Source organism: Nilaparvata lugens, chromosome 1 (assembly GCF_014356525.2).
Source record: "Nilaparvata lugens isolate BPH chromosome 1, ASM1435652v1, whole genome shotgun sequence".
Classification (NCBI taxonomy): Eukaryota; Metazoa; Arthropoda; class Insecta; order Hemiptera; family Delphacidae; genus Nilaparvata; species Nilaparvata lugens.
The window spans coordinates 70782603-70808862 of NC_052504.1; the positions used below are offsets into that span (position 1 = coordinate 70782603).

General features: G+C 35.0%; 1 protein-coding gene across 1 annotated transcript; it reads left to right on the forward strand.

Moving 5' to 3' along the window:
* Positions 1-1766: 1766 nt before the first annotated feature.
* LOC111054839 (zinc finger protein Elbow) lies at positions 1767-17940 on the forward strand. The gene is made up of 2 exons (XM_022341954.2): positions 1767-2085; positions 15589-17940. Exons 1-2 carry the CDS (start codon positions 2023-2025, stop codon positions 16726-16728), a joined length of 1203 nt encoding a protein of 400 aa, XP_022197646.1. The 5' UTR covers positions 1767-2022; the 3' UTR covers positions 16729-17940.
* Positions 17941-26260: the final 8320 nt, after the last annotated feature.

The window sequence follows — 26260 nt, forward strand, 5'->3', positions numbered from 1 at the left end:
ACAGCCCGAATTCATTAAATCCCTGAGATCTCATGTTTGAATATTAATTTATTAATTATAAATTTGTTTGTTGAACCAAGTATAGTATATCAAACCTATAGACCGAACAGGTTTTTATTTGCAGAATTCGTATTGATTGGATGTTTACATTATCAATGGACTTCCATCATGAAGGTGATGAGATTAATGTATGCGTAGCATACAAGAGCATATATCTCGAAAACTGTTGGAGATATCACGAATCACCACGGAACAAATATTGAAGATAATTCGTCATGCTTCATTTCTGAATTGTTAGTCATGTCGATTGAACGCATTTTCTCATCCCTTTAGCACAAGGGGTAGGGCTGAGGACTTTCGATATGGTCCCAACAAAGCTGCGAAGTCAAACATTGTGTTCAAAACATTCTCTCCAAATTCCTTTGTTAATAATTGTTCTATTTTTGCATAACTGAAGATCTCACACTCCAACACTGAAGCTGCTGCAATAGTCGTGGGATGTGCGTAAACTTGTGAAATTATACATCAAATTGAAGAGAATTTGATGCTCTATAAGCTCATAATCAGCATGGATTTTTCCCATCGATATTCAAGAAGTTATAAGAGCAAAAATAGCAAAAAATTGAAGGAAAATGTGTTTTTTTCGAAAATTTCACATGTTTTAGAGAGGATATCTCGAAAAGTGGAAGAGATATAGAAAAAGTTGTAGAATCAATATTGTAGGAAATTATGTAAGTTTTTATTTTTTATAGAATAGTCATATCTGTAAAATGCATAATTTTCGAGTTATTTGCGAGAAAACAAAAAATGGTACCTTAAAACCACCCCCACCCCCTTAGCACGGGGGGTTGGCGTGGGGACTTTTGATATGTTTACCTCCTCACTACCGTCAACAGAACGGCGGGGTCCAAAATTGTCTTCCAAACTTTGCCCTCTATACCTTTTTTTGAGCATTCATTGCCAGGACTATTTGTTAAGTAGGAACTGAATCATTGTAGAACTTATTCTTGTTCTGAGCAGATGGATGAAAATGTTAGGAGTTGATCATTCTAGAACTTTACTATGTACAAATGAGGTTTCTAACTGGTCAGTAAGTTACGCTCAATTGATAAAGAAGAAAGCACAATTGGTGAGGAGAAATTTCTTGTTTGACAGGCTATTTTGACAGGCTATCAATGAAATATCCAGCAGACCTAATAACTATGAACTGGAGACTCCTTTCTTTAATGTTCGTAGTCTTCCGAATTAAAAGCTCATTTTCTCTGGCACCAGTAACTCCCTTCCTAGTCATGAATCAATGATGATTACATTTTCATTGAAATTAGAAACTTCAAGGCCGTAATTATCGGAAAGAAGTTACCTCTAGATAATACGTTCACCCAGATGGAGAATAATTTTCACAAACTTTGTTCCTCAGAGCTGTCAAGTAATGAATTGGTACATTAGCGCTGGAAAATAAGTGAAAAGCCTTCAATATTTGATCATTTGCGTTGTTGTGTGGCACTTGGCGACCCCGAATAAACGGCATTCTTTGTCGGGGAGCATGAATTAGAAATGAATAATTATGCAATTATTGAATTAAGTGGCTCGATGAAACTTTGTGTGGAGTGGTGAGAGGTTGAGGGCTGGGATGACTTGGATCGATAGTGAATTATGAAGTGTTTACAGACGTTTAAGGAGTCGTGAGGAGTGAAGAGTGAGGAGTGGTCTGGGTGGTTGGAATGCAAGTGATGAAAAGCGCAGAGCCACAGCGACACAAGCGCCATCTGTTGGCGGTCACTGGAACCAGAACGCTGACAAGCGCTCCACACGATTCGGCTCAGTCTGTGTTGCGAAGTCAAAGAGTGCACAACGTCACGAACAGCTGATACCCGGATACCTCGCCAGAAATGTCACGAAAGTATTGTGTTCGGTGATCATGAATATTCTGAAATAGTTGTTTTTGTGTGAAAAAGTGCTGTGATTATTGTTCCAACGCAAGGATTTCATTTGTGGATTTGTAGGATAAGTTTTCTGCTCGTTATGATTGCGTCAAATGGAAACCAGTATATCAGACCGGAGTACCTGACTCCTCTGCCTACAACAGTGAGTATCATATCTTTTTTTGACATTAATTGAATAATGAACAAGAATGATACGATTCATTAGGAGTCAGGATTCATCACTATTTAAAAAACTCACTTTATTTTTTCAAATAACATTGAGTTAAATGACACAGGAATACTCTTACTCTTACACCATAGAAATTAATCGTTTGTAATCAATCGTTTTCATTGGAGATAATCATCACTGTATGGAATCTTCCACATGTCATTTTTCATGTTCATGATTTAATGAACAAATGAATATGAACATTTATGATCTCTTGATCATTTATCTTTCGCAAAAGGAAATTCTCTTCCTATTATCATATGCATTTGGTAAAGATCTGAAAGAAAGGTGATAAGAATTCATTGGTAACAATCTGGAATAAAGTGGTGATAGGAACAGTTTATTGTTTGTGAAAACTAAAGATAGATGCAGGATGAGGGTCAGGAATTGAAAATCCCTCTTCACGTGCAAAATTGACGGAGAGTGATTGACAGGAAGATTGCGTGATCACTTGGTGAAAGGATGATGACAAAATAATGAGGATTGTAATGAGTGATAGCTTGCCGATCATCCGTTTTGATCTCAGTATACCAGAGCCAACGATTATAATTATAAAACTAATCAGTCTTTACCCCCTCTCTTTTCGTTTGTGTTCAATCGCACTTCGATAACGAATTGCCGCACCAAGATAAGAATGAGAAGATTGCGCTGAAGTCATAAACTCGACAAGAATTCGGTAACTCCATTGAATGAGAACCCCAACTAAGATAGCAAAAATCGTATTTAGAATATGAGAAGAGTTTAATTATGTCCAAATCTTGTAATCCTGTTTTCTTCGTAACGTAGGCCTACCTGATAATTTATTCTATACCTAATAATAAACACGTTTAATTTCATTGCACTTTTTATAAGATGAGTAGAGCTTGTTGTATTATAAAACTCTAAAAATATATTGATGCTTGGAATCAGTTATTGGTTATTAGAGATCTATTGATAGAAACATCATGGGGATGTGACTATTATCATGAATGTACTTCTGATGTTGGTTATCTCAGCAATGTTATATTCGGTTTTTTATTTATTTCAAACAGGCCAAATTCTTTATTCTAAAGTCGAGTTTAGAGTAGTATATTTCAGTTGGGTATTTGTTCCAGTTGTAAGGCGAATTGTTAAAATATTTCAACTATAACTATTTATTACATACCGTAACTTGATCGATTGATTAATACTTTAATTTGATTTATTGGCCATAGAGGATTGATATTAAGCCGTATTATATTTGGAAGTTATATGAGTGAGAAATTAAAATCATGAGTCTTGATAAGCACAAGAAATAGCCTAATATTTATGTAAATTTTAGATTCGTTATAAAATCTTTGTAAAAAATCAAAATCTCTGAATAATCGATGGTCGTATTTTGAATGTTAATAATAAATTAAAAAATGCTGAATGATGGAAAATATAGAAGAGCTCTCAAAAAATCTGATATTTTGAAAAAAATTATCCTTATTTTGTATTGAAAAATTTTTAAAATGATAGAAAATAGCCAATATTCTTCTGAACCAAAAATCCCTACATTCTATCTTGTTTTAAGAAATTCAATTTCTCTGCAAATTATCGTTCTTTTTGTAGTTAACTATTGTCTTCAAGCATTGCTTTTTGGTAAATTTCTGGTTACTAATCCATCATTCACTTTTCTCACTGTCCGCCTATTTCGTCATTTCACTCTCGCTGCTGCCAAACCCAATTCAATTCTCCAAGAAGTGGGCCTATAAACAATCTTGAAGTAATAAAGCCCTCACGTATTATTTGATCATAGAATTTTATTGCAGCTATAAATCGATACAAATCGTATGCGAGAGCAGACACGCCTAGATCGTATCGAATAATTAAATTATAATAGAATGGTTATCGATACAAAATAACAATCTATTTACAAAATTATTATAAGGCTAACGTTGCGCGAACACGATTTGTAATTGAATTATACAGCATACATGCGAAAGCGCAAGGCAGCTGTGGTTTCAGGCAGCAACTGGCGTTGTTTAATACGTTCGATTTGAAAGTTAAATTACTGCTGGCGCGTTATTAATGTGATGTCTCGAGCCATGTTTGTTACTTGAATGTTATTCCCCGGCAACAATAGTATCTTGATTGAAGTCGTCGTATAATTGAATGCGCTAAAGGTTGTAATTAGTTTTTTCCTTTAATAAATTGCTCACGAAGTATTTATTTATGTTTCTAGAAGTCGTGCTTTAGTGGAGATATATTGTTGGCTTGAACGAAATTTATTTCTAGCGATTTACATGTCATGTGTCGGCAGTCGCCAGTTGTATTGCTGCAGTGTAGTGCTAGTTTCTGTATTAATAAATTAGAGGCGAATTGCTCAACAGAAGTGTTGGTAGCGAAGGCGGTAAATTATCTGCTGTTAGCGTAATTTATTGTTATGACAAGGAGTGTTTTCTGAGACTGGGCGAATAAATCACCAAGTAGTAGTTGAATGGTTGGTCGGTGAGCAGCGCTAGTGTCGACGAAACGCGCAAGGCGCATTCAACACTTCCTTTGCTGCTGACTTCAAGGACTCGAATTCTCACAAATTGAAATGGGTTTCTTGGCCCTTGCACGAAAGTACTACATAGTTCCCTTTTATGCTTCCCATATATATTTTTTGTAGAATAAGGGTAAGTTCGTTCATAACATCTTTTAACACTACCAAAGGGTTTCTCCCATTAATTGATTTGAGAATACCTAAAGCAAAGCTGACTATAAATACCAAATGTTTCAATTACAATCAAGTTGACCCGATGAGAAAATATTAAAATTGTATTAGATTATAAATGTTTCAATATTTGGTGAAAGTTTTACATGAACTTAAAAATAGTTTATGTCTCTGTTTCATCAATAATTTATCCAATTTCTCAAACATGAACTTTGTCAAAGAAGAGGAAAGAAACATCTGTTCAAAGTCTTCCTCCAAATTCGACAATGGTAATAAATTTAAACTTGAGTTTGGGTCACCATCCTGCAGTTCCTCATTCACAGAACACTGCATTTTTGTTTTTGATTGAGAATATAATACCCAAAAATTCCCCTTTCAATTCTATTAGGATATAAGCAGATAAGAGATTATTGTTTCGAAAACTCTCCAGGCGGCATTTGAATTCCTGTAGAGCTAGTGATCCCACATTATGCTTTTTAGTTTTTATTTATTATATCATATGAATCATATCGTCTTAAATTCTTCTGAGAAAGAAAAAACTTCTGATTGTTTGGAGGGATTTGTCGAAAAAACAATTCCGGGAACATTTCAATCCCCTTCAGGTTGGGCTCTATTTTAGCAGTGTTTCTGTGTGCAAGTTTGCTGAGATTACTTGGCGTGAGATCAGTTTTCACCAGCTCACGCTCCAAACCATTTCCAACCCCGCTTTCCTGGCTCACTTTTATTTTCTCTCGATTCTCTTGGTTTGAAAATGAGTTTCACTGGGAATCACGTGTTTCTCTTTTTGGTGATATTCGAAAGTATCACTCTATCTTGTCGGGGCACGAATAACAGCTCAGTGCCACAGAAACAATGAAATCTCGTGAACTTAGCTCTGAAATCTATATGAATATGTACTGTATTAGAAAAGGGAAATAAGTGCTTTCTGTGTAGTCTCTCATGAATTTTCACAGTTTAGTGATCCGTGAAAAATTTCATTGATTCTTCTTATTCTTCTCCTTCTTCTTCTTCTTCTTCCTCCGATTCTATTTCTTCTTTTTCTGGTTGATATAATCCCTTTCAAATTACTATGCTATATGCTGCTATGCATTTTCATGTCAAAATATGAATGACTGAAGAGTGGATAAAAATTTTAAAAACATTTTCCTTATCAATATTGGCAAAAGATTGGGATCAAAGTAGCCTTTTTTAAAAGATTGAATAGTAATAAATGTATTTTGAAGTCGTTATCTTTCTATGGGAATAGTTGAACAAAACACTCAAAAAATTTTCATCTTTTGTGGATTGACACCGTAAATGATGCAATAGTGGTCATGAAATCGGTATTCGCTGTCATCAATTTCTAAAGATAAATTGAAACAACTGTAGTCATTTGTATTAGAGACTGTGGTTTGAGATTGCAATGACAAAGATTGGTATTATGTTTGCAGAGAAAATAATTTCCATTATAGAGATCTCATGGGAAACAAATGTCTTCACAATCCATGAAACCCCTTCTAATTGCATGACCATTATTTCCCCACATTATACCATTTTTCATTCGTTATACCAAGTAATGTGAGGCTGGTCTCTCTATCATTATTATCACAACACCACTGGCCAGTTTCCTGTATCAAAGCACCGTGGTTTAGAATCAACTTACAATAGCGATGATTCATTGAACTTGCGGTAAGGGTCGGAAAAGAGTAATCGCACTCTCGGCTTCCTTTTCTCTTTCTCTTTGGCCTTGACCCGACTCATTTCTCTTTCTTTGTTTCTCTTCACTATAGTTCATCCTCTTCTCCATCCCGACAACGGTTAAATGGACTCGATAAATCGTCGAAAAGCTAATTTAATGTTTCCTTTCTTAAAAGTTCACGGTTGTGTCAGCCGTAAACTGTTTAGCTGCCTTGTTTATGCCATGGTGGTGAGGTGTGGAGGTGGCGCAATAGTCTTTAGTGCACTCGGTTACAAATTCACGAGCTGCCCATTTGACAGTTCATTAGAGCCCATTCTGTTATTCTGCACGCTCACTTGACTCTTGCTATTTCAATCTTCTCCTTCTCCTCCTCCTTTGCCACATTGCTTCCTTCTCACTCCATTCTCTTCCTTTCATATCCTTCTTTCCACATTGCGGAGCACAATAATCCAAGAGTCGACCTAGCTTATCATTGTGATAGCTTCTTTTGGAATAGACATTTTATTTATGTCAATGATAAACATGCTCGATTCTGACGTTCAACATGTACAGGAACAATTTCAAATTCCTCATCCAACAGATAAGTTGGTAATCCCTACGATTAGCTATTAGCTGGAGATATTCGTTTCTAAACATGTTTTGAAGCCTCAGTTTTCACTACAACATTTCTCTCAGGAAAGATTTAGAACTAAAAGAGATTTTCAGTTCAATTAGAAGTCTTGAATAGATGAACATCCTGTTTCTAAACATTTTTTTTTTAGAACAAGAGCTTAACCTAACATTATTCTCAATCGAGTTCTTCTTCCGTTGTTAGAGATTATGGTTCGAAACATAAAACTCAGAGGTAATACTTGATTAGACTTTCTGGGGAGCAAAACTTTTAAATTTGTGGAGTATATAAACAATGCTCAATTCAATATAATTCTGTTCATGTTGTGCCTAATTGAGTGTCTTCTCTCCTCTTCCCACTCAACAAACTGCAGACAGTAAAGAATGTTGCAGGTCCTGTTATGATATTCAAGTGGAACTCGTATAGCGGTATTCGATGCATTTTGCAACCCCTCTCTAAAAAGCTATCACCGTCTATTTAGTACCCCGGCCTTGAGGGAGCGATTTTGGAAGTCAACAAAATAAGCATTCACAATAAAAGTTGCCGAATGAGAGTTGAATATACAGTTTCTCTGCTTTACATAATGTTGCTACCTACCGACAGCCACTCGGAATGGTAATGGTCTATTTATATGGTTGTTCTCACCGGAAATGGAATAGCAGCCCCCTATCTGCATGGCATTGCCGCATCAAATGAAACTGCTACCCGTAAAAATCGTCAGTTGTTTGACGATGATCCATGCAAACTACGGCTCTTGTCTTCCTCTTCGGTCCACTTCTCTCTCATTGATGTGAACGAAATTTGAATTTACGTTCGCAGTCTGGGTTTTACGGTTTGCGAAAACCACAACACTTGATGGGTTCCTGGTATTGTTGTTAGTCGTCTGAGAAATGATCAGACTTCATGTACCTGTTCTCATGCATTATTCTTGTTTGGTCAAATGTTAACTAGTCGAAACAGTGGTACAAATCATTCATTATTCCTCAACATAGAAGGCATAACATAATGAGCTATGACAAATTTGCTTATTGAAGGAAAATGAAGAACATTTGAATGATCGCTTTTACTTTTTAGAAGACATTTTGATCTTCATGGGAGGTAGTAGGATGTGAAATACGCTTTCATGTGTTATTTTAATAACTGAGAATAATTATTAATTTTGTTTTTAGTGTAGAAGTTTGGGATGAACTTGTACAAGATGTTGATGAACTTGTTCAAGGGTAACAGGGAAGGGCATCTTTCTGTGGATTATTTTGTTATTCCGACGAATCACAGTAGCATTCATGTTATCAACTATTGATAATCGTCACTAATATTAAGGCTGTGCAAAGGCTAAAAATAAGCATTTTAATCGTGATATTTTTCAAAGTTTTTTGATTTGTATATCATCAAGATATCAAAATTAAAAAGTTTTCTCAGGAAAACATTTTTTTCTGATCATTACTTTTTGAGATATGAGCGCCTAAAGTTTAATTTTTTTGGACAGAACATTTCAAATTCGGTAAGAGATACATCCATGAGATTAAGAGGATAGATTCTTCATGGTATTGTAGATCTAGTAAAACAAAAATTTTCTGAAAATATGAATTTTTAAGATAGTTATTCAATTTACTAAAAATAACTTTTAGTTTAAATTGAATAACTTTTCCAAAAATTTATATTTTCAAAAAATTTTGTTCTACTAGATCAACAATACCATGAAGAATCCATCCTCTGAATCTCATGGATTTATATCGTACCGAATTTGAAATGTTCTGTCCCAAAAATTCAAACTTCATTCGCTCATATCTCAAAAAGTAATGATCGGAAAAAAAATGTTTTCCTGAGAAAACTTTTTCATTTTGATAGCTTGATGATATACAAATCGAAAAACTTAGAAAAATATCACGAGTAGAAAGTTTATTTTTAGCCTTTGCACAGCCTTAAGAATGAATCCATCAGTTTACAAGAAGAATGATGGATATTGAATATTATGATTCAAACAGAACTCCAATTTACAAACTTCCAATAAGAATATTACATGAATACTCATTTTATTTAACTTTCAATGAGAATTTCTATAGATATCTATTAAATCTTTATACTTATAGCATATGCCTACAATGGTCCCGCTGTACCACAAAAGGGTTTTCATTTACATTATCCCTTCATATATCTTCTCTTTTATCTAATTCATATTTTTTATTTGACATCATATAGGCTCTGCTTCGAACATATAATTTCTCTAATATTTTGAACATTGTACTGATACTGCCAAATGGTTTTATTTCTTTACTCCACAATGATTTCAGTAATCACTGTAATCATCTCTAATTCTTCATGGAAAGATTGCCTACAGCAATATTATAATGTCTATTAAAATGAAAGTAACGTAACACATCATGAAATCATTTATTTGAAAACATTATAAATCATATAAGGAAATGATATCTTGGAGAACACATTGATAAGAGTTGGGTTCCACCAACGCTTGTTAAGACAAAATGTATTTTTTCTTCAGAAGAGAGCAATCAGACATTCTCACGTATGTAATTTGCCCTTGGAGCTGTTTGCAAGGAAATTGCAATTGGGTTGACTAAACGGCAGACCAAATTGTTGTGGTGAGATGTGACGGCTGCTGCGCTCACGCTACTCATGCTCACCTTCTCCTCTTCATGACCCTTACGAAGAGCAGCACTGTCTCCACCGCCAAGCCCTACAACTTCTGTCACATTTGCTTTTCTCAATAATTTTGCTCTCCTTCTACCGTCTTCCATCACCAGAGGAAGATTTTGATCCATCATCACCAATCATGATTGTTCATTTTGTCACTTTGTAAATTAATATTTTTGATTTTAGTTTATCGAATGTTTAAATTCTAATATTGAATTATATTAAACAGTCACTGCCAAAGAAAAAGTGTGATCTCTCTAATCTCAATGCATATTTATTATCTCTTGAAACCAATATCACGAAAATTTTGAGCAAAGTAGCAGTTTGTAACCTATTGCCATGAATTTTCCAGTAGAAAAACCATAGGAATCAGGAATGAACTAGGTTAGTCTCCAAATTTACTTACCAGGATTCCAGAAAATCTTTTTTCACTCTATGTTTAAAATTTTTGGCCAAATATTTTGTCTTGTTAGCTGATAGCCGGTCAGCTGACAAGTTTTTTTCCTGTATTTACATGAACCTAATTCATTATTTCCTTAGTACAATTAGCTTAAAAAGCACCGGTAACACTTCTGGATCACTCAGTACTGTATAATATACTTGTGTATAGCGTTTCTCTGGCATTGATTCATTGTGGTGAGAAATTAGATACTATTTGAATACTTGATAATAATAGTAAATTGATAGTTATTGCTTATACTAGCCAATTAATAATACTCATTTTTCTAATTTCATAAATATAATGTTCCTATATTTTATCAATAATTATTCATCATTGTAATCAGGCATGAGCATCTTAATACCACAGCCATGAAATATAATACCACACCTCGTAGCAGCTCTCGCCTATCATATCAATTCTGTCTATAATATCTATTATATTCTATTATAATCAATACCAAAGATTATAACCGTCTATTCTATTATATCAATACTAAATAAACATTTTATAAATTTGATCTAGATTATCACGAACAGGTAAATTCAAGGAGGCACATCAAAACACAGGATACGACTCTTTGATTCAAAAATGTATTGATATTGTGGAAACATACTGAGGCTTAACTGTACTTCAAATTTATTCATTAGCCAATGAAAACATATTTTTACTCTATACCTTCCTATTTGTTTTACTCAGCTATATATTATCATTTATTATTATTATTCCAAAATTCATTATCTACTCTACTAAATTTCAAAACGTCATTGAACTAAATATCCTGCAACTAGAGGATTGAGAAGAACATCATCTGTTTGTTGCTACCCAATTGAAGTTTAGAAAGTTGTTCAAGATACTGAACGATTTTAATAACCTAACCAGCTATCTAAGAGCAGCGGAAGTCAGATGATTTAAGCTTCTCAACAGATTAGAGCTGTTGAGAAATGGTTTCAACACGTAAATTAAATTACAGCAATAAATATTCTCCTGAATGGGCCTAAATGTCGGAAATGTCTGACCTCAGGCGAGCTCACGAAACTGGGTTAATGAGTCGATCAGCCATTTTCCATTTGAAATTCAAATTAGTGTATTCAAAAGCTGCTACTTACTTTATTCCGGTTAAGATGACATTTAACAACTTATTACTACCATGTGTCTGACCTTATTATTCAGAAAAGTGACTGTGTCCATCCACTTATGTCAACAGGTTTGTTAAAATGTTTCAAATTATCAATCAGCATTGAAGTTGACAGTATACCACTTTTTATTAGTGTTATAAGTAGATACGGAGAAATCGAATTTGTGGATTTATAGCCCAGTTATGTAGCTTGTTGATGGCATTGTAAAAAATTACTACTTGATCTTTTGCAGCTTCACCAAAAAACACTGATTTTTTATAGACTTTCAAAAAAACTTGCTTTGAATAATTTCAAATTATTCTAGAATTATATTACCCGCGGATCTTCGTATAGACCTGATGTGTTGAGAAATCGTGGAAGCTCTATAGTCCTATGACTAACCAAGACTCTTGAAATGTTCTAAAGAAGATATCTAATCTGAAAAGATTAATAATCTGAGATGGAAAATAACTCCATTCGACCACTGCTAGCTCGATACCATTATCATAGAGAGAAGATTGCATAAAATATACTTCTGCCATATTCCCTCTATGATATTATATTGAATACTGATGACTTTTTTCTCGTACGAATAAAATAACAAACCGGGATTTCAACTGCCAAAGTAGTAACATAGAAAAATCTACTACACATTAAATTTATCATCAATCTATTTTATGAATTATCTCTTGGACTTTCAATATCTTCTTTCCAAATTCTTTGAATAAACAGAATATTGACAATTCCAATATCTCTCTCAATTTTTCTACAAGTTTTTAAATAGTCAACAGGAAAATCAGATGTAACAGGTCTGAAAAAATCGAAAGAAAAAGATGGAATGAAACAGATATTTTATTTCCACTTTGTGAATTCGTCTATGGATGGAAATTTCATAAATACTGCATCAGCATCCACTTTGATAATATTTATATTTTTGATTGAAGAGGGATCACATATCAAAACAACATTTTTTATCATCGAGAAACATAATCGATCTACAATATTTCCTATTTATTTGTTAGTACTGTAGTGCTATTAGAACATTTGATGCCAAATTTTCATTTCATTTTAATATGTCCTTCATAATACAATATCATCAAATTTGAAACAAGTTGTAAACCCGTATCGAAATGATAAACCAGTAAGGAGGAGATAACAATTTGCAATATTTTATCTCTTAGCGACGACCTATCGTATCTCATATCACATATCAAAAAATAACGAGTTGCAGCTGAACTCTTCCAATACAATCCGATTACCCTCCGCATTCTTTTGTGCTTAGGATCTCTTCAAAATCGGAATTGGTTCGAAATTGATTACCATGGTTGTCTGGAGTGATTCATAATAATGCGAACTACATAAACTTCCGCTTGAACGAGTGACTGGCTGGCAATATCTTACGAGAAAAGAAACAAATCTTTAGTGGAGCGTTTTATAGGCGCAGTGTGCATGATATACAGCGCATTGCATTCCGCTTGAAAACATTATTCAGCAGTCTATTAGGTTTGCTAGACTTATGACGGAGGATGTAGCCTTTATAATACTCTTGGCGCAAAGAACGTTTTATGAGCTGCTTCCAGTGCAGTAAGAAGAGTCCATTTCTACATTTTATTGCCGCCCTTTTCTTCCATAGAAGAATTGCTCTCGTGCCATTCAACGTTATTGCGACTGTACATTCTTCGGTTCAGTCTCGTTCACGTCATCCTATCCTATCCTGCAGCTATATACCACTGTACTAGCAAAATAGAAAAACAATATCACCGTCTTGTCGAGTTGGCAGCTCCACTTTACGAGCGCACACATAACCTCTTCACATTTCTCTTCGTCTCCATATCAGTCTTATTATGTGCATATGTGGAAATATAGCCTTGATTTCTATTAGAATTTAAATGACTCGACTGTTCAATTCCCCGATAAGTTATAGTGTCATAGGGTACGTCCAAATACCGTTTTATCATGTATTAGAACATTGCAACTTCTTGGAATGGAGTTGCATTTTGATCCTCTATCGTGACTGGTTAAGACACATCGGTTCTAGTGTGTTTTGCCTTTACTCGTGATCTCGTTGTTTCCAGTGCATTCAGTAGCAAAATCTGATAGATTTACATGTATGTTCTTAATAGCAGGTTAGAGGAGAATTGGTCTGAGTTAAACTTGTTTATGAAAGTGGCTGGCATTAGCTTCACGAGTTCTAATAGTTTGAGTCAGTGGCGTATCCAGAGCACAATTTGTGGGGTGGGGGATATGGTATACCCTGTTGAAGTTGTATTAGCCCTGAATAGGCCTACTAAAACAATTTTTATAAGAACTTAAACATCATAGGCTTTGTTTCAGCTTAATTCATAATTTTTCCATTTTTTCATTATTTTTCAAGTAAAAAAAAATGTATTCTTCAAAAAAATAAGTTCACAATACAGTACTCCTACATTTTTACCTTAGTGGTTGAGCTTCAATATTCTTGGAGAGGGGGGGGGGTCATAAAACTATTTTCTCAAATAAATATTAGGAGATTTGTCCCCCCCTGACCACGGTGGAAACTATGTCCATTGTTCATAATTGGGAAATTTTGCGGGTACTCTATAGAAGAAGCTGCTGGTGCATTGTTCAAGGATATGATCTACTGTTTATTTATTATATTACAAAGGCGACTTTCTAGAAGTATTTTAAGCCTAGGTGATGATGATGGGATGAATGATGCTATGGGCAGGCGTACTTTTTAACCACATTCATGAAACCACAGATTAAATAAGTATTATACTTCCTTTATGATGAAACTCAATAAACTTCAGGAACAAAAAACTTCTTGGAAACTAGACCTCACTCCAGCCTCTACTCTTATCTATATATCTCTTCTCATTCAATCATTCAGTGATTCTCACGTCAAACTTAATTAGCATTGAACTTAGATCTGTCTACAATCATTCAATCCCTCTGTATTTCATTGTAGAATCAAGAGTCAGTATTGAAAGACATCTATTGAAAAACATCCAATACTGAACCTCTATTGCAAAACATCCTCATCATATTAAATCAAATAATTTATTGAAGAGTTTCTGAATGTGGAGACAAGAATGGAAACGGTATTCAACACACATTGAAAAAATATATTTTACTTGTGATGAATCATGAATAAAGTGCATCATGACATCCATTTATATATTATATCTCAAGTACATGATGTGCCATGAGCAACAAACAGTGAGAAGAACTTTTTTATTGAGGTTGCAGTCAATAATTTAATTGGTAGTTCTCAGAAAGCGACTCATTGAAATTCAGTGAGGATCAGCGTCCGGCATATTCCAAGTGCTGTGAAGAACAGTGAACAACATTCCGACACTACTAGTTCATACATCACAAGGTATCATGACAAGAAATAGCACATTTCTTTTTATGCTTCAACAGTATCCATTCCATCTAGATGTGACGAGTGCAACGATAAAGTTGACAGCATGACAAATAGTGGCTGCAATATTGACTATTTCCTGTCTGCACAAATAGGTCTAGATTATATGACATGAGGATGAAGAGTATCGTGAGATTATAGAATCGTATATTAACGTTACTGAGAACCTAGGGACCTTCATTCTTGAATTTGAAGATCGAGCAGTGAGTTGAATGTAATTTAACGTCAATATATTGTTAATCCAATCATGTTATACTCAATAATTTACTAACTTTAGTACTCATGAATCTTTAAGTGAAAAATATTCATGAGGTAGAATCTTTATTATGTGAAGGTAGTATCTATTTCACTCTCGCATATCGAAATGATTATATTTTCTGAAGATTTCTTGAGTTCACATTTGATTATAGTTTCTAATGAACCACAGTAGATTAAAATGAGGTGAAATGTGAGCTACGTTGGAAAGCTATATGAATATTTCCCCCGTCTATTGTGAGTTTGAATCAGAATCATCAAACTGAGTTTCTTTTTTTCCATAGATAGAGAAAAGGAAAATATGAAAAACACTGGATTTCATATCATATCATACCTTTGAAAGCCATTTGCTTCAAATATGACATGAAAAGTTGAGTTTCAGTTTGTTAGCAGCATATCTATTTGAGACAACCTGTTTTTGACATTAGTAAGAGACAAGTTTCTTCCCTCCGAATAAAGTTTTATGTTATTCGAGCGATGAAAACTCAGTCACAATATTTCAGTAGGATGAGAGAGATGATGGAACTGTCACACGATATTAAACAAACTGTCATCAACAACTAGAACAAAAATATTGCCTCGAGCAAGCCGAACTAAAAGAGTTGTATCTGTTTGTGTTTCAGTTGGATGCGAAGAAGAGCCCCCTGGCGCTGCTGGCTCAGACCTGCAGCCAAATTGGAGCGGACACTCCTGGAGGTAAATCGCTGCTGCCGCCACTCGACAAAACTAAGAAAACCGAATCAAGGGACAAAATCTCACCTTCGTCTTCAGTTAGCAGTTGTTCACCCAACACTACCAAGTCGAGCTTCAAACCGTACGAGTTGCAGCCGTACAAGGAGCAGCAGGATGAGAGGGTGGCCAGCCGCGTGAGGACGCCGCTGAAGACGCCGACGCCAGCTCAGAACGGCGCCCGCTGTCCTAGCAACCAGAGCGCCGGCTCACCGCGAGCCTCGCCCGGCAGCCGCAAGACTCCCACTGCTACCAACCAGGATGCCAAAGGAACCACCGTCGTCGAGAACGGACCGTCCTCCTCGTCTTCATCTAGTCCCTCTAAGGTGGAAGTCACCAAGTTACCGACAGTCACCACCTCAGCCCCAAGCTACCTGAACGGCTACCCTGGTCCATCTCCACTGGATGTGATGGCCTCCAGTCTGCTCAGTCACCCCCTGAAGGCAGCCTCCGTCAACCCCTACTTGAACTATTCTCGACTGAAGGCCGGCGAAGGTTTGGTGCCCCCCGTGTGCCGGGACCCCTACTGCACTGGCTGCCAACTCAACTCACACCTTCTGGCAGCGAGTGGCAAGGGGGGTGCCCCCTGCCCCGCCGGCTGCACCCAGTGTGATGGAAAGTCGGGCTTCCTGCCTCACAGCTCAGCTGTAGCAGCCGCTTATGCGCATGCGCAACTCGCAGCTCTGGCTGCTGCCTCTCAACTACCCTACGTCTGTTCTTGGATTGCTGGTGATGCGGCTTATTGTGGAAAACGCTTCTCCACTTCCGAGGAGCTTCTCCAGCACCTCCGCACGCACACATCAGACTCACTGCTCACGTCACCATCTGCAGGAGTCTTGCATCGCACCTATCCGACCCCCCCTCTCAGCCCCCTATCCAGTCCCCGCTATCACCCCTATGGAAAACCGCCTCTTCTACCGCCTTCGCTGAGCTCTGCCTTTCCTCTTCATCCCCATCCTGGACTTCCTCCCTACTTCTCGCCATACTCGTTGTATGGTCCTCGCTTAGGAGCATCTCCCGGCATGCATCCATAAGACTGTGATCACTTGTAGTTGTTAAACGCTTTCTATTTGTTTTGTGTGGAGTCCTATCTGTACACGCTGCAAGCCTTCATTCGAATGCCAATCTGGCTGACTGTTTTAATATTTGATTCCATTTTGTCTTGCAGAGACAAAGTTGTCTATGGTGTGACCCGCATGTCATCATAATCATTACTTTAACGTTATACAATATGTATCTCAACGTTATGAGTGGAAAATACAAAAATATGCTCATTTTCCAAGTAGTTTCTTGAATTTTGAACCACAAATCCATTATTATCTATCAACAGTAATTCTGATGCCATCATAATAAAGAATGATTTGTTACTAAAATGTGTACATAAAAATAATTAATAAGAATATTCATGCTCTAGGTTTTCATGAGTTATTTGTATAAATTGTAGATCTGTCTATATTTTTAAATGTAATTAATAGTGTATTTGATGCGAGTTAGTGTATGAAATGATGAGAATCATGTTGTAGCCAAAGTTTTATTAATGTCTTCTAGGTTCGTCGCAAAAAACCTAAGAGCTGATTATTGATCTAAAGTTATTTCTTATTGTTACCTCTACGTTCGCCCTCCCATATTTGCAAATCCATTTGTTGTAGAATACCTATGAACTGCAACGTTTTCTGTAAGAGCTCATTATAAATTGATTTATGCTTATTTAAACTATCAAAATACTAAATCGTTTGACGTTCTCTTATATTATTGAGAATACTTCACATAAGTAAGGTTAATGTATGTTTTAATAGAATCTCAATTATTCTTGTAATATGTTAGTTTTAATGTTGTTAATGAATTAATCTAGTGTGCAATAGAAATATCTATGAATAAATATTCTGTTGATCTTTACAATATTGAAATAGGAAGCTATAACAAGTAATTTTGTTCAAGTAAGTTTCCACTTTTACCAGTGTATTATGTCTTCTATCCACCTTTCCAATTGCTGCAATTTTTTCTGTAAGTAATCTTCGACGCCCACTTCCTATTCAATCGAGACCTGTGCTTATTCTATAGTGTCCAAAGTTGAATTTGAAAACTATTTCATTACTCGTACATTCATGAAATGCATCTGTTTATCAATATGACACTTATATTATAATATATATTATAAGCCATTTAATTTCCTGATCCGTCTATGTTATATAAGTTATTGGTGATAAAATTTCAAAAATTTGTTCAATAAAGTTATTATAATTGAATGTTTATGTCCTCATCAATATTATATCCTTCGGGTTTCTTGATTATATAATATTATTACTAAGAAGGACGGCATTTCAGTTGTCTGTCAGTCAGTAGAACTGACTCCCATCAGTGAGTCAGTTGAACCATAGAGAAAAAATAGCATGAGCTATCTTTCATAAGATTTTGATAATAAGCATAAGGTATTTCCTTATCTTATATACTTGTTAGTATGCAATTGTTCCACTATCACGATTGAAGAATCAATTGGAAAGTTATTCTTAAATATCCTCAATCATGAATGGAAAGTTCAAACTTCACTGATTCTAGTGTGTAGACACTAAGTTACAGTTTTGCATATTATTTATCACATACTCCATGAATATAATTGGAGAATTCATGACTCTATAAGTTATTGTGCTTCATGAGTAATTAGTCTCTTTTTTAATGCTAGATCGTTAAATACATGAACGAAGAATCATTCTAAATCACATTAAATACCATTCGTACCTATTAATCAGAATAACTTATCAATAAATCATATTGAATTATTGGAGTTTGTGTCCATCCTCTGGCATCTAAAACCCTCTTATTCTGTTTTCAAGTCCTCAATATGTGAGAAACTGCTTTCGATACTCACTCTATCAATACATTGTGGACACGCTTCCTGTAATACAAACTCTCCATCTTCGATGAATGACTCTTTAAAAATAAATGTCAAAGTATATCACGAGTTGAAAATTGATTTATAAATTGTTGAGTATATGATCAAAGATTTATTACGTATATCACTTTGTTAGGATATGGGGAAACGGGAACATTTTATTGAGAACATAGCTAGCATGGGATACTATAATATTACTATCCTCTCAAGAAATCTGGATAAAACAGTAATACACCGATTACTCTTGGAACTTTGGAATCAACGACTTGATGATTAATAAAATTCGACATGATAGTACAGATGTAGTCTTTATACAATTATTATTTAAAAAATCAACTCCATGACACAGCAAACTTATCCTTTGAATTGTCAGTAGTCTCCTAGATTGAAAATTGTAATAAGATTTCATTTGTAATCCAATGTTGTTATATTCAAATTTCTGAAGCAACAAGAATGGAACAATCTATCCACCCACTGGACCACATGATAAAGATAATATAGATGCTCTGAAATGGAATGAATTATAGTCTAATCTAATTCGAACGTGTCAGAGAATATAATTTATGACGCAAAGCTGCCGAATAAAATCAATCATACTCAATCATCTGCAGATGACAGAGTTGATTGATTTCTTACTTGTTATTCAGAATGATGTCTCCAGTTTGAATGTGGATTCTAATGAGTGGTTGTGTTGGCAAGATGTGCCACAATACTTGTAATTATGATGTTCAAATAATGATAAATAATTATCGTCTACAATGATGGGAGTGTTGCAGGGTAGAGAAGGCGAGTGTTGATTTTCAATAAACACACCTTCGAGCACGGAGGAGAGAAGAGAAGCGTTTTTCAATGGATGATTATTGATTAGCATAATAAATCTGCCAACTTACAGCCAGGCTCTGATTTATGTCCAACTGTTTGCGAGAGCGTGGCACAAGCAAAGGCACAACATGGCGGTTCGTGAGAGGCCACTATTAATCAGGCGGCAAGTAAAGCTGTACAAGACGTGAACTATCACGTCGTGGTGTGAACTTGATGTTGTATTCCAGACAATTACTCGTCGTCGGTAATGAGTTCACCCGGTCCATAAATAATATTGCACATATCTCCTCTCCTCCTCCTCTCCTCTTCATGTCAGGGCGGCGACATGGCTCCGACAAGGATACGCTGCCAAGCAACTATAACTCATCTCCACCTCGACTTTCCTCAAGATATATAAATAAAGACCTGGTGATGGCTTTGCGTGATTATCGAGTTCATTCACGATGTCTATCGATGTGCTTATCAGTCACTTCTTATTGATGCTACTGATACACTTCGTAAGTGAGTATCTTTTCAAGATACATTAATTATAGGATGCATCTTCATCCAATATTTTCACGCACGAGAATGCAGGCAACCCACGAAGTTAATGAAAATGAGAATAGGGGTTTTCCATAATTGTGTCGACTGCAATCGAGATTTGAATTGGAAACAAATGAAATACATAGTAATATAAAACATAATATATACAATATACAGAGTGAGTATTGGAACCCCTTAATAAATCGGGGACTGAAACTTCAATCAGCCACCATTTTGGATACAAGTACCATATGACATTTTTATTGATGTCTTATTTCTTGTTTCAAAAAGACCTTTAAAATTATGTACCACACAATGGGTGTTTACATTTTAAATATTCGAGTTACAACCCCTGAGTCACCTTCTTATGAGGGGTTGAAATTCAGTTGTATGTCAAAAGGTAGAGTATTGGACCAATAACTTATCCTGAAAGTTACAGCATCATATCTACAACAGTCCCCGACTTATTAAAGGGTTCCCATACATAAAATATGACTCACTCTGTATGCATTATAACATAATTTATGTAATATTGAAAAGAAATTTGGTACCTTGAAACGAAAGAACAACACTACAGAGATTAGTAATCTATGATATTTGGATGAATAAGAAGAGGCCATAGAGGTATGTAGATTGCCCCTGGAATTTTACAATCCATTTGACAAGTTACAATCCTGTAGACAGTAAATAGCTGAGAGCAAATGCTTATTCTAAGATATTATATGACTAATTGCATGTGCTGACTATTACATGATTACACAATCTTGAATATTAGGCTTCATGATAAGAGAATAAGTCATCGTCCAGGCATAGAATGGGGTCGACCTCTTAAGGTGAGAAAATAAGCAGTATTTCTTTATTTGTAGCTCACACAAAATGAATCATAATACTTATTGAATAGTACAGCACCCACCCTCATGTCGACAAAACCGATGTGAACCCTCGGACACTACCGTATCATTTTTCATAAGTTATTAAAGACACAATCGATCTCACAATTCTCAAGATAAGTTGGTATCAAGCCCGTTTGCTCTCAGTTCTTAGAAGTCCATGGAACTATGATTTGTTATGATATGTACAGAGAAACGAAATCACTATCAAAATAAACTTTCGAGTCAATCAATACTCTCGACCTGTAATTAAAGGATCCATAACCAAGAGTTGGATCAGCTATTGATTCAACAATACCAGCCGCCTCCAGTGTTTGAGTTGACTTGGAGGCAACACGGGCAGTCAGGTGACCACCGCCTCCCGTCAAACGACGACAGATCGTTCAATTTGCGAGCTGCGATCTGCGAACAAAGAAGGAAGCCGTAAATAATGCTTTTACGGCCGGCTGCTTCTCTGCATCTTTTATGGACTCGCGACAGTTTATGAGTCGTAAACGGATTCGTTCGACATCCGGCAGAGCAGCTTCACTAGTGGTTTTGAATCCAGGCTGCATGAATTTCAAACATACAGTATTCACATTATTTATCCAGTGCTCGATGGATGCATGTAATTCAGAAACTAAACATGTTTCAGCAGTAGTCCAATAGAATGTTTTTTCCTTTTATTATTGGGTTACTTCTTGGCAAGCTGAGATTTGAATTTACATCATTATGTCACTATATTATCCTTCTAATCATTTAATCATATAAATATGTCTAAACATATTTATATTGAAACATATAAGTATTTATGGATATGCTCATCAATTTATTTGAATATATTACAATATATATTTATAAAATAAATTACATTATTTAAATATAATGTATTTTATATTTCAATGTAAACATATATGTACATTTATTGATCATATTTATATGATCTTCAGTATAACTTTTGTCTTAGTACAAAGTATTCAGTCACTCAAAAAGACTAAAAATGTACTTGATTCTAGTGTTGGAGAGGGGGAATTTCAATGCTACATGGATTTCAACGACGATGAATTAAAGGAACATGCATGACAATTTTCTCAGACTGAGAATGCATCTGCTTTGAATCATAACATGAACTTCATGGAAGTTTAAACTTCTGAGTATAAACTTCATGGAAAATCACATACAGTATATCACTAGGAAATACATTATTAAATAAGTAAATGCTTATATTCTCAAGAAGATCTTCAGTATAACTTTTTTTTTGTACAAAGTATCTAGTCACTCAAAAAGACTAAAAACGTAGTCTACTTGATTCCAGTGTTGGAGAGGCGGAATCTCAATTCTAGATGGATTTGAACGATGATTAATTAATTAAAGAAACAAGCTTGAAAATCTTCTCAGACTGAGAATGCATCTGTTTTGAATCAGAATGAATACGAGAAGTGATAATATCTAATCACACCAATTAAGTAATTAATTAGCTTTCCTTATACAAGTGGCCATTGGTAGCCAGGTCCTGTGAAACTCAATTACGTCCTTTTAAACCAATTTCAGATCATTGGAAACCAATTTTGAGTGTTTGATGTACGATATGAATCAATTTGAATGAAAAAATCAAAATTTAAATACCGTCAAATCTGGAGTTTATTTTTCCGGTGCTATTCCAAGCATTTATTGAAAAAAGTCATTCATGATTCTTGAATTTGATTCGAAATCCAATTCATGCAAACGATCAGAACTATACCATTGGTTGAATATTCATTCGGTCTCATTCTTTTTTACAGCATTCTCGACCTCCCTCTAATGAATAATACGGGTGTCATGTCTGGAATAAATTACTAAGGGCAGCAGAAGATGCGAATGCGACCCACATTTATCTATGCCCTTTCACAACATTCTTTCTGTCCAATGAAATTCACCATCTTCTTGAGTCAGTAGGACAACTCTACAGCTCCTGCTTTTCGAAATCTAATTTCTGTGCTTATTCGGATGTTGCTTTTATTTCTTTTCACTATTGATGGGAACAGAAATATTGATTTTTCGGAAGATGAGTGTTATTATTCATAGTTTAAAGAATTAGGATGTGTAAAATGTATAATAGAAAATTACTTTCTAGTTTCCTTATGATTCGTAGATTCGTTTAAGCAATGTAGTGATAATAGTGAATAGAGAGTTTAGGTAAGACTATTGCCATGATGATAACCAACCTTCTCGATAAAGTAGATATTAAAATAAGAATATTATGAATACTAATTGATAGTTTAAACACACTGAAATCACAGTCAGCGATTTTTATGTCGATTTTTAGGTTAGAGAAATATCGTGTGAATGAACATTATAAGAATGAGAATAATTACAACAACAAACATTCTGTTAGGCTAATGTAAATTGCTAATCATTCCATCATTCGTTCCATATTGAATGGAAAAATGTTTACTTTTATTTTTTTGTTGAACTGAAAATATATTTTTTCTGTTCTCCAACTGACAACGAACATAGCCTACTTATCGAATGACAAGAGCCAGATGCAAGAATAAGTTGCTGAATGCCCTTGGGATATTCATAGCTGGCTGGCTAATCGATTACCTTATTAATTTTATTATCAGGGTAATATATGTCCAAGATAAAAATTAATAAAACATTTATTTTGGAGGCTGTGTTATCGACGTAGAAGAAACTCAACTGCCTTCACAATTAATAACACGTTACTCTTATGCATTCACACTCTATATGATTATAATGATTGCGCATACTACTTGGATCGATAGCTGGAGGCTTCCATTTTGATTAAGAGGAGTGGTGTGTAGCAGCGGCTCAGATTTTAGTGTTGGAAGAGTGGAGAAAAAGCAGAAGTTGAAGGCAACTGTGTTATTAACTCACTCCGCAAGCAATTTGAATAATTTACAGGACACATTATTTATCACCCATCATCTATAATTTATTATATAGCCTTTACTTTTTAAGCGACTCCGGTTTTTCATCGCCGATCGCAATTATTAGTATAGAGGAGATTGTTTATGTGAAAACAAGGATGGAGGTAGACGATACAAATGAGACGAAAAACATAGAGTGAGAAAGAAAGAGAAAGAGAAAGGAAGAGAGAGAAAGAGGAATCGAGGTTGTGAAGAAAAGAAATAATGAAATAGGTGATGATCATTGTAAAAGTAAAAAAGTCATTCATTCCTTGATTATTTCAATATTTCATGAGAGATTGCAAAAGATAAAGATAGCCTCACAATTACAGAGGACAGAGGAAAGTCCGAAATAACAAAGATGAATCAGGAAAATGGAATGGAAAGAAGGGAGGATTGACAAGGAGAAAAACAGTGGTAGAGAGATTTATGATGAAGAATGATCCCATAAGGAGAGTAGAGGGGTTAAGACAGCTGTTTTATAAACCTGTGTGGGAAGCATGTCAAGATTGTGAAAGAGAAGTTGAAAAATCAGAATGAGACCGAATAAATATAGAGAGTAGGTTAAAGGTTGTAATAAATCAAACAACCCAACAAGACTTGTTTTGAATAATTACGAAGCCGAATGAAAAGAAGATTATAGTAGTTGAAAAAACAAACCAACACATTAACATGAATACACTATCAGAAGTGATCGGATAATTTGTATGGAAATGTATTTCTCAATTTGTTTTGAATGTCTAATACTTATTTGAATATTTTTTTGCTTGTGTAGAACATTCAATTAAATATACTTGTATCAAGGATAATCATTTCCTGCTAAATGAAGAAAAAATGCAGTGTTTTGAAACATTATATCAATTTGAAACATATGGTCACATATTATAATATATTCCCCTTTAATATAGATATCGATGTCTCACTCAGGATAGTCTTTGAGATGACTATATTATGATGATATTTGATATGATTTAATGACATAAAAATATCATCTTGATTTCAGATTAGAAACCTGGTCTATCTATCTATCTATTTAAATATTAATGGCTTACAGACGAAAGTAGAATGAATTGATAATTTTATATTCTCAAGTTCTCAAGGTACAATTCCAAATTCACAGTTCGTTCATAGAATGAACAAAATTTCCACAGTATCTCAAGCCCCAATCATTCAAATTCCATTCCTCTCTCGGATAACCACAAATGAATAAATAATTTAGAAACTTATATCATGTCAGCTCCAGTCCCTTCCCCAAGAAAAAAATTAGATATTTAGATCCTCTGTTCTCTGTCTTTATCTTTTGCAATCTTTCATTTTTCCTCCTTGTCTTTTCCCTTTCCCATAAAAGTCTAAAAGACAAGGAAAGTTCAATTAGTATTCTGTAGATTTTCTGGATTATTAATTCATAATTTGTGCTATTTCTTGTAGAGTTTCCACAATTCCCTATCAGTCTTCTGACAAATAAATAGAATTTAGAAATGGGTCAACTTGTATGACTGCTATTAGTCCTCTGCCGTATAAGTAGAATAGAAATGGTTCTATTCAACTTGGGTGTGAGAGTATGATCAATGTGCACATGATATGTTGTATGCACAGGAGCACTTCCGAACATGAGCGCGAAAGCTGAATGTCATTCTATTTTGATAATTTCTACTGCGCTTCAACACCACAAGCTGTACAAGTTGACACATGTCAGATCCTCCACATGTCATATAGGCTTGACATGTTTTCATCAGGCGACATCAACGCTGTTATCAGCTTAGTTTACTATCTCATTTTAGTTTCCTTTTTGATGATGACATGAAGAGCTTTTAACATGAGTATTTGTTCGCTAGTTTTCAGTTATAATGTTGTCAGGATAGCTATTTATCAGCTATCAACATTTTGTCATAGTACTTTCTGTGACATGATGCGCGTGTGGCTCGTAACCTCGTATAGATAGCTATTGTCGATTTGAATCCGACATCTTTCTTTCTCCTACACAGAGTACTGTAGCTCATTTCATTTGATAAGTTGTTCAAGTAAACACCCGAAGATTTAGATAATTTCATATTTACTAATAACATGTTTTCGATAGCGAAGGGTTCACCCCTCAACTCACCACGTTCAAATGCTGTAACTTGTAACCAATTCTTTGCAATATATCTGATACCAACTTCTATAAATCACGAAAAATACACTAATGGATTACATTCTTATCAACTAGCAACCAATCTTTTTATTTCTCTGTAATACTTTCTGCAATAACCTTTTCCTGATTTACTATTAATCAAAATCTCAACTATCTCCGGCCCTTCATTATTCATTGAGGTTTAGAATAAGATTAAAAACAGACACTCTTGAAAACGGCAAAAAGTGTTATCATTGAGGACTTCTACACATTTCAGAATTATAGAAAAGTCAAAAGACTGGATAGAAATCAGATACTCTCTCTCTCTACCATGTTACCATAGGCGACAAGCCTAGTAGCACCCATTGAAATATAACATCCATCTGGCTATCTATCTATCGCTTTCTCTCTCTCTCTCTCTCTCTCTCTCTTTCCCCTCTATCT

Excerpts from the sequence above, each read along its gene's own strand:
- LOC111054839 (XM_022341954.2), top strand. The coding sequence starts at position 2,023 with ATGATTGCGTCAAATGGAAACCAGTATATCAGACCGGAGTACCTGACT. Across the intron at positions 2,086-15,588 it reads TGACTCCTCTGCCTACAACA|TTGGATGCGAAGAAGAGCCC; the intron begins GTGAGTATCATA and ends TTTGTGTTTCAG.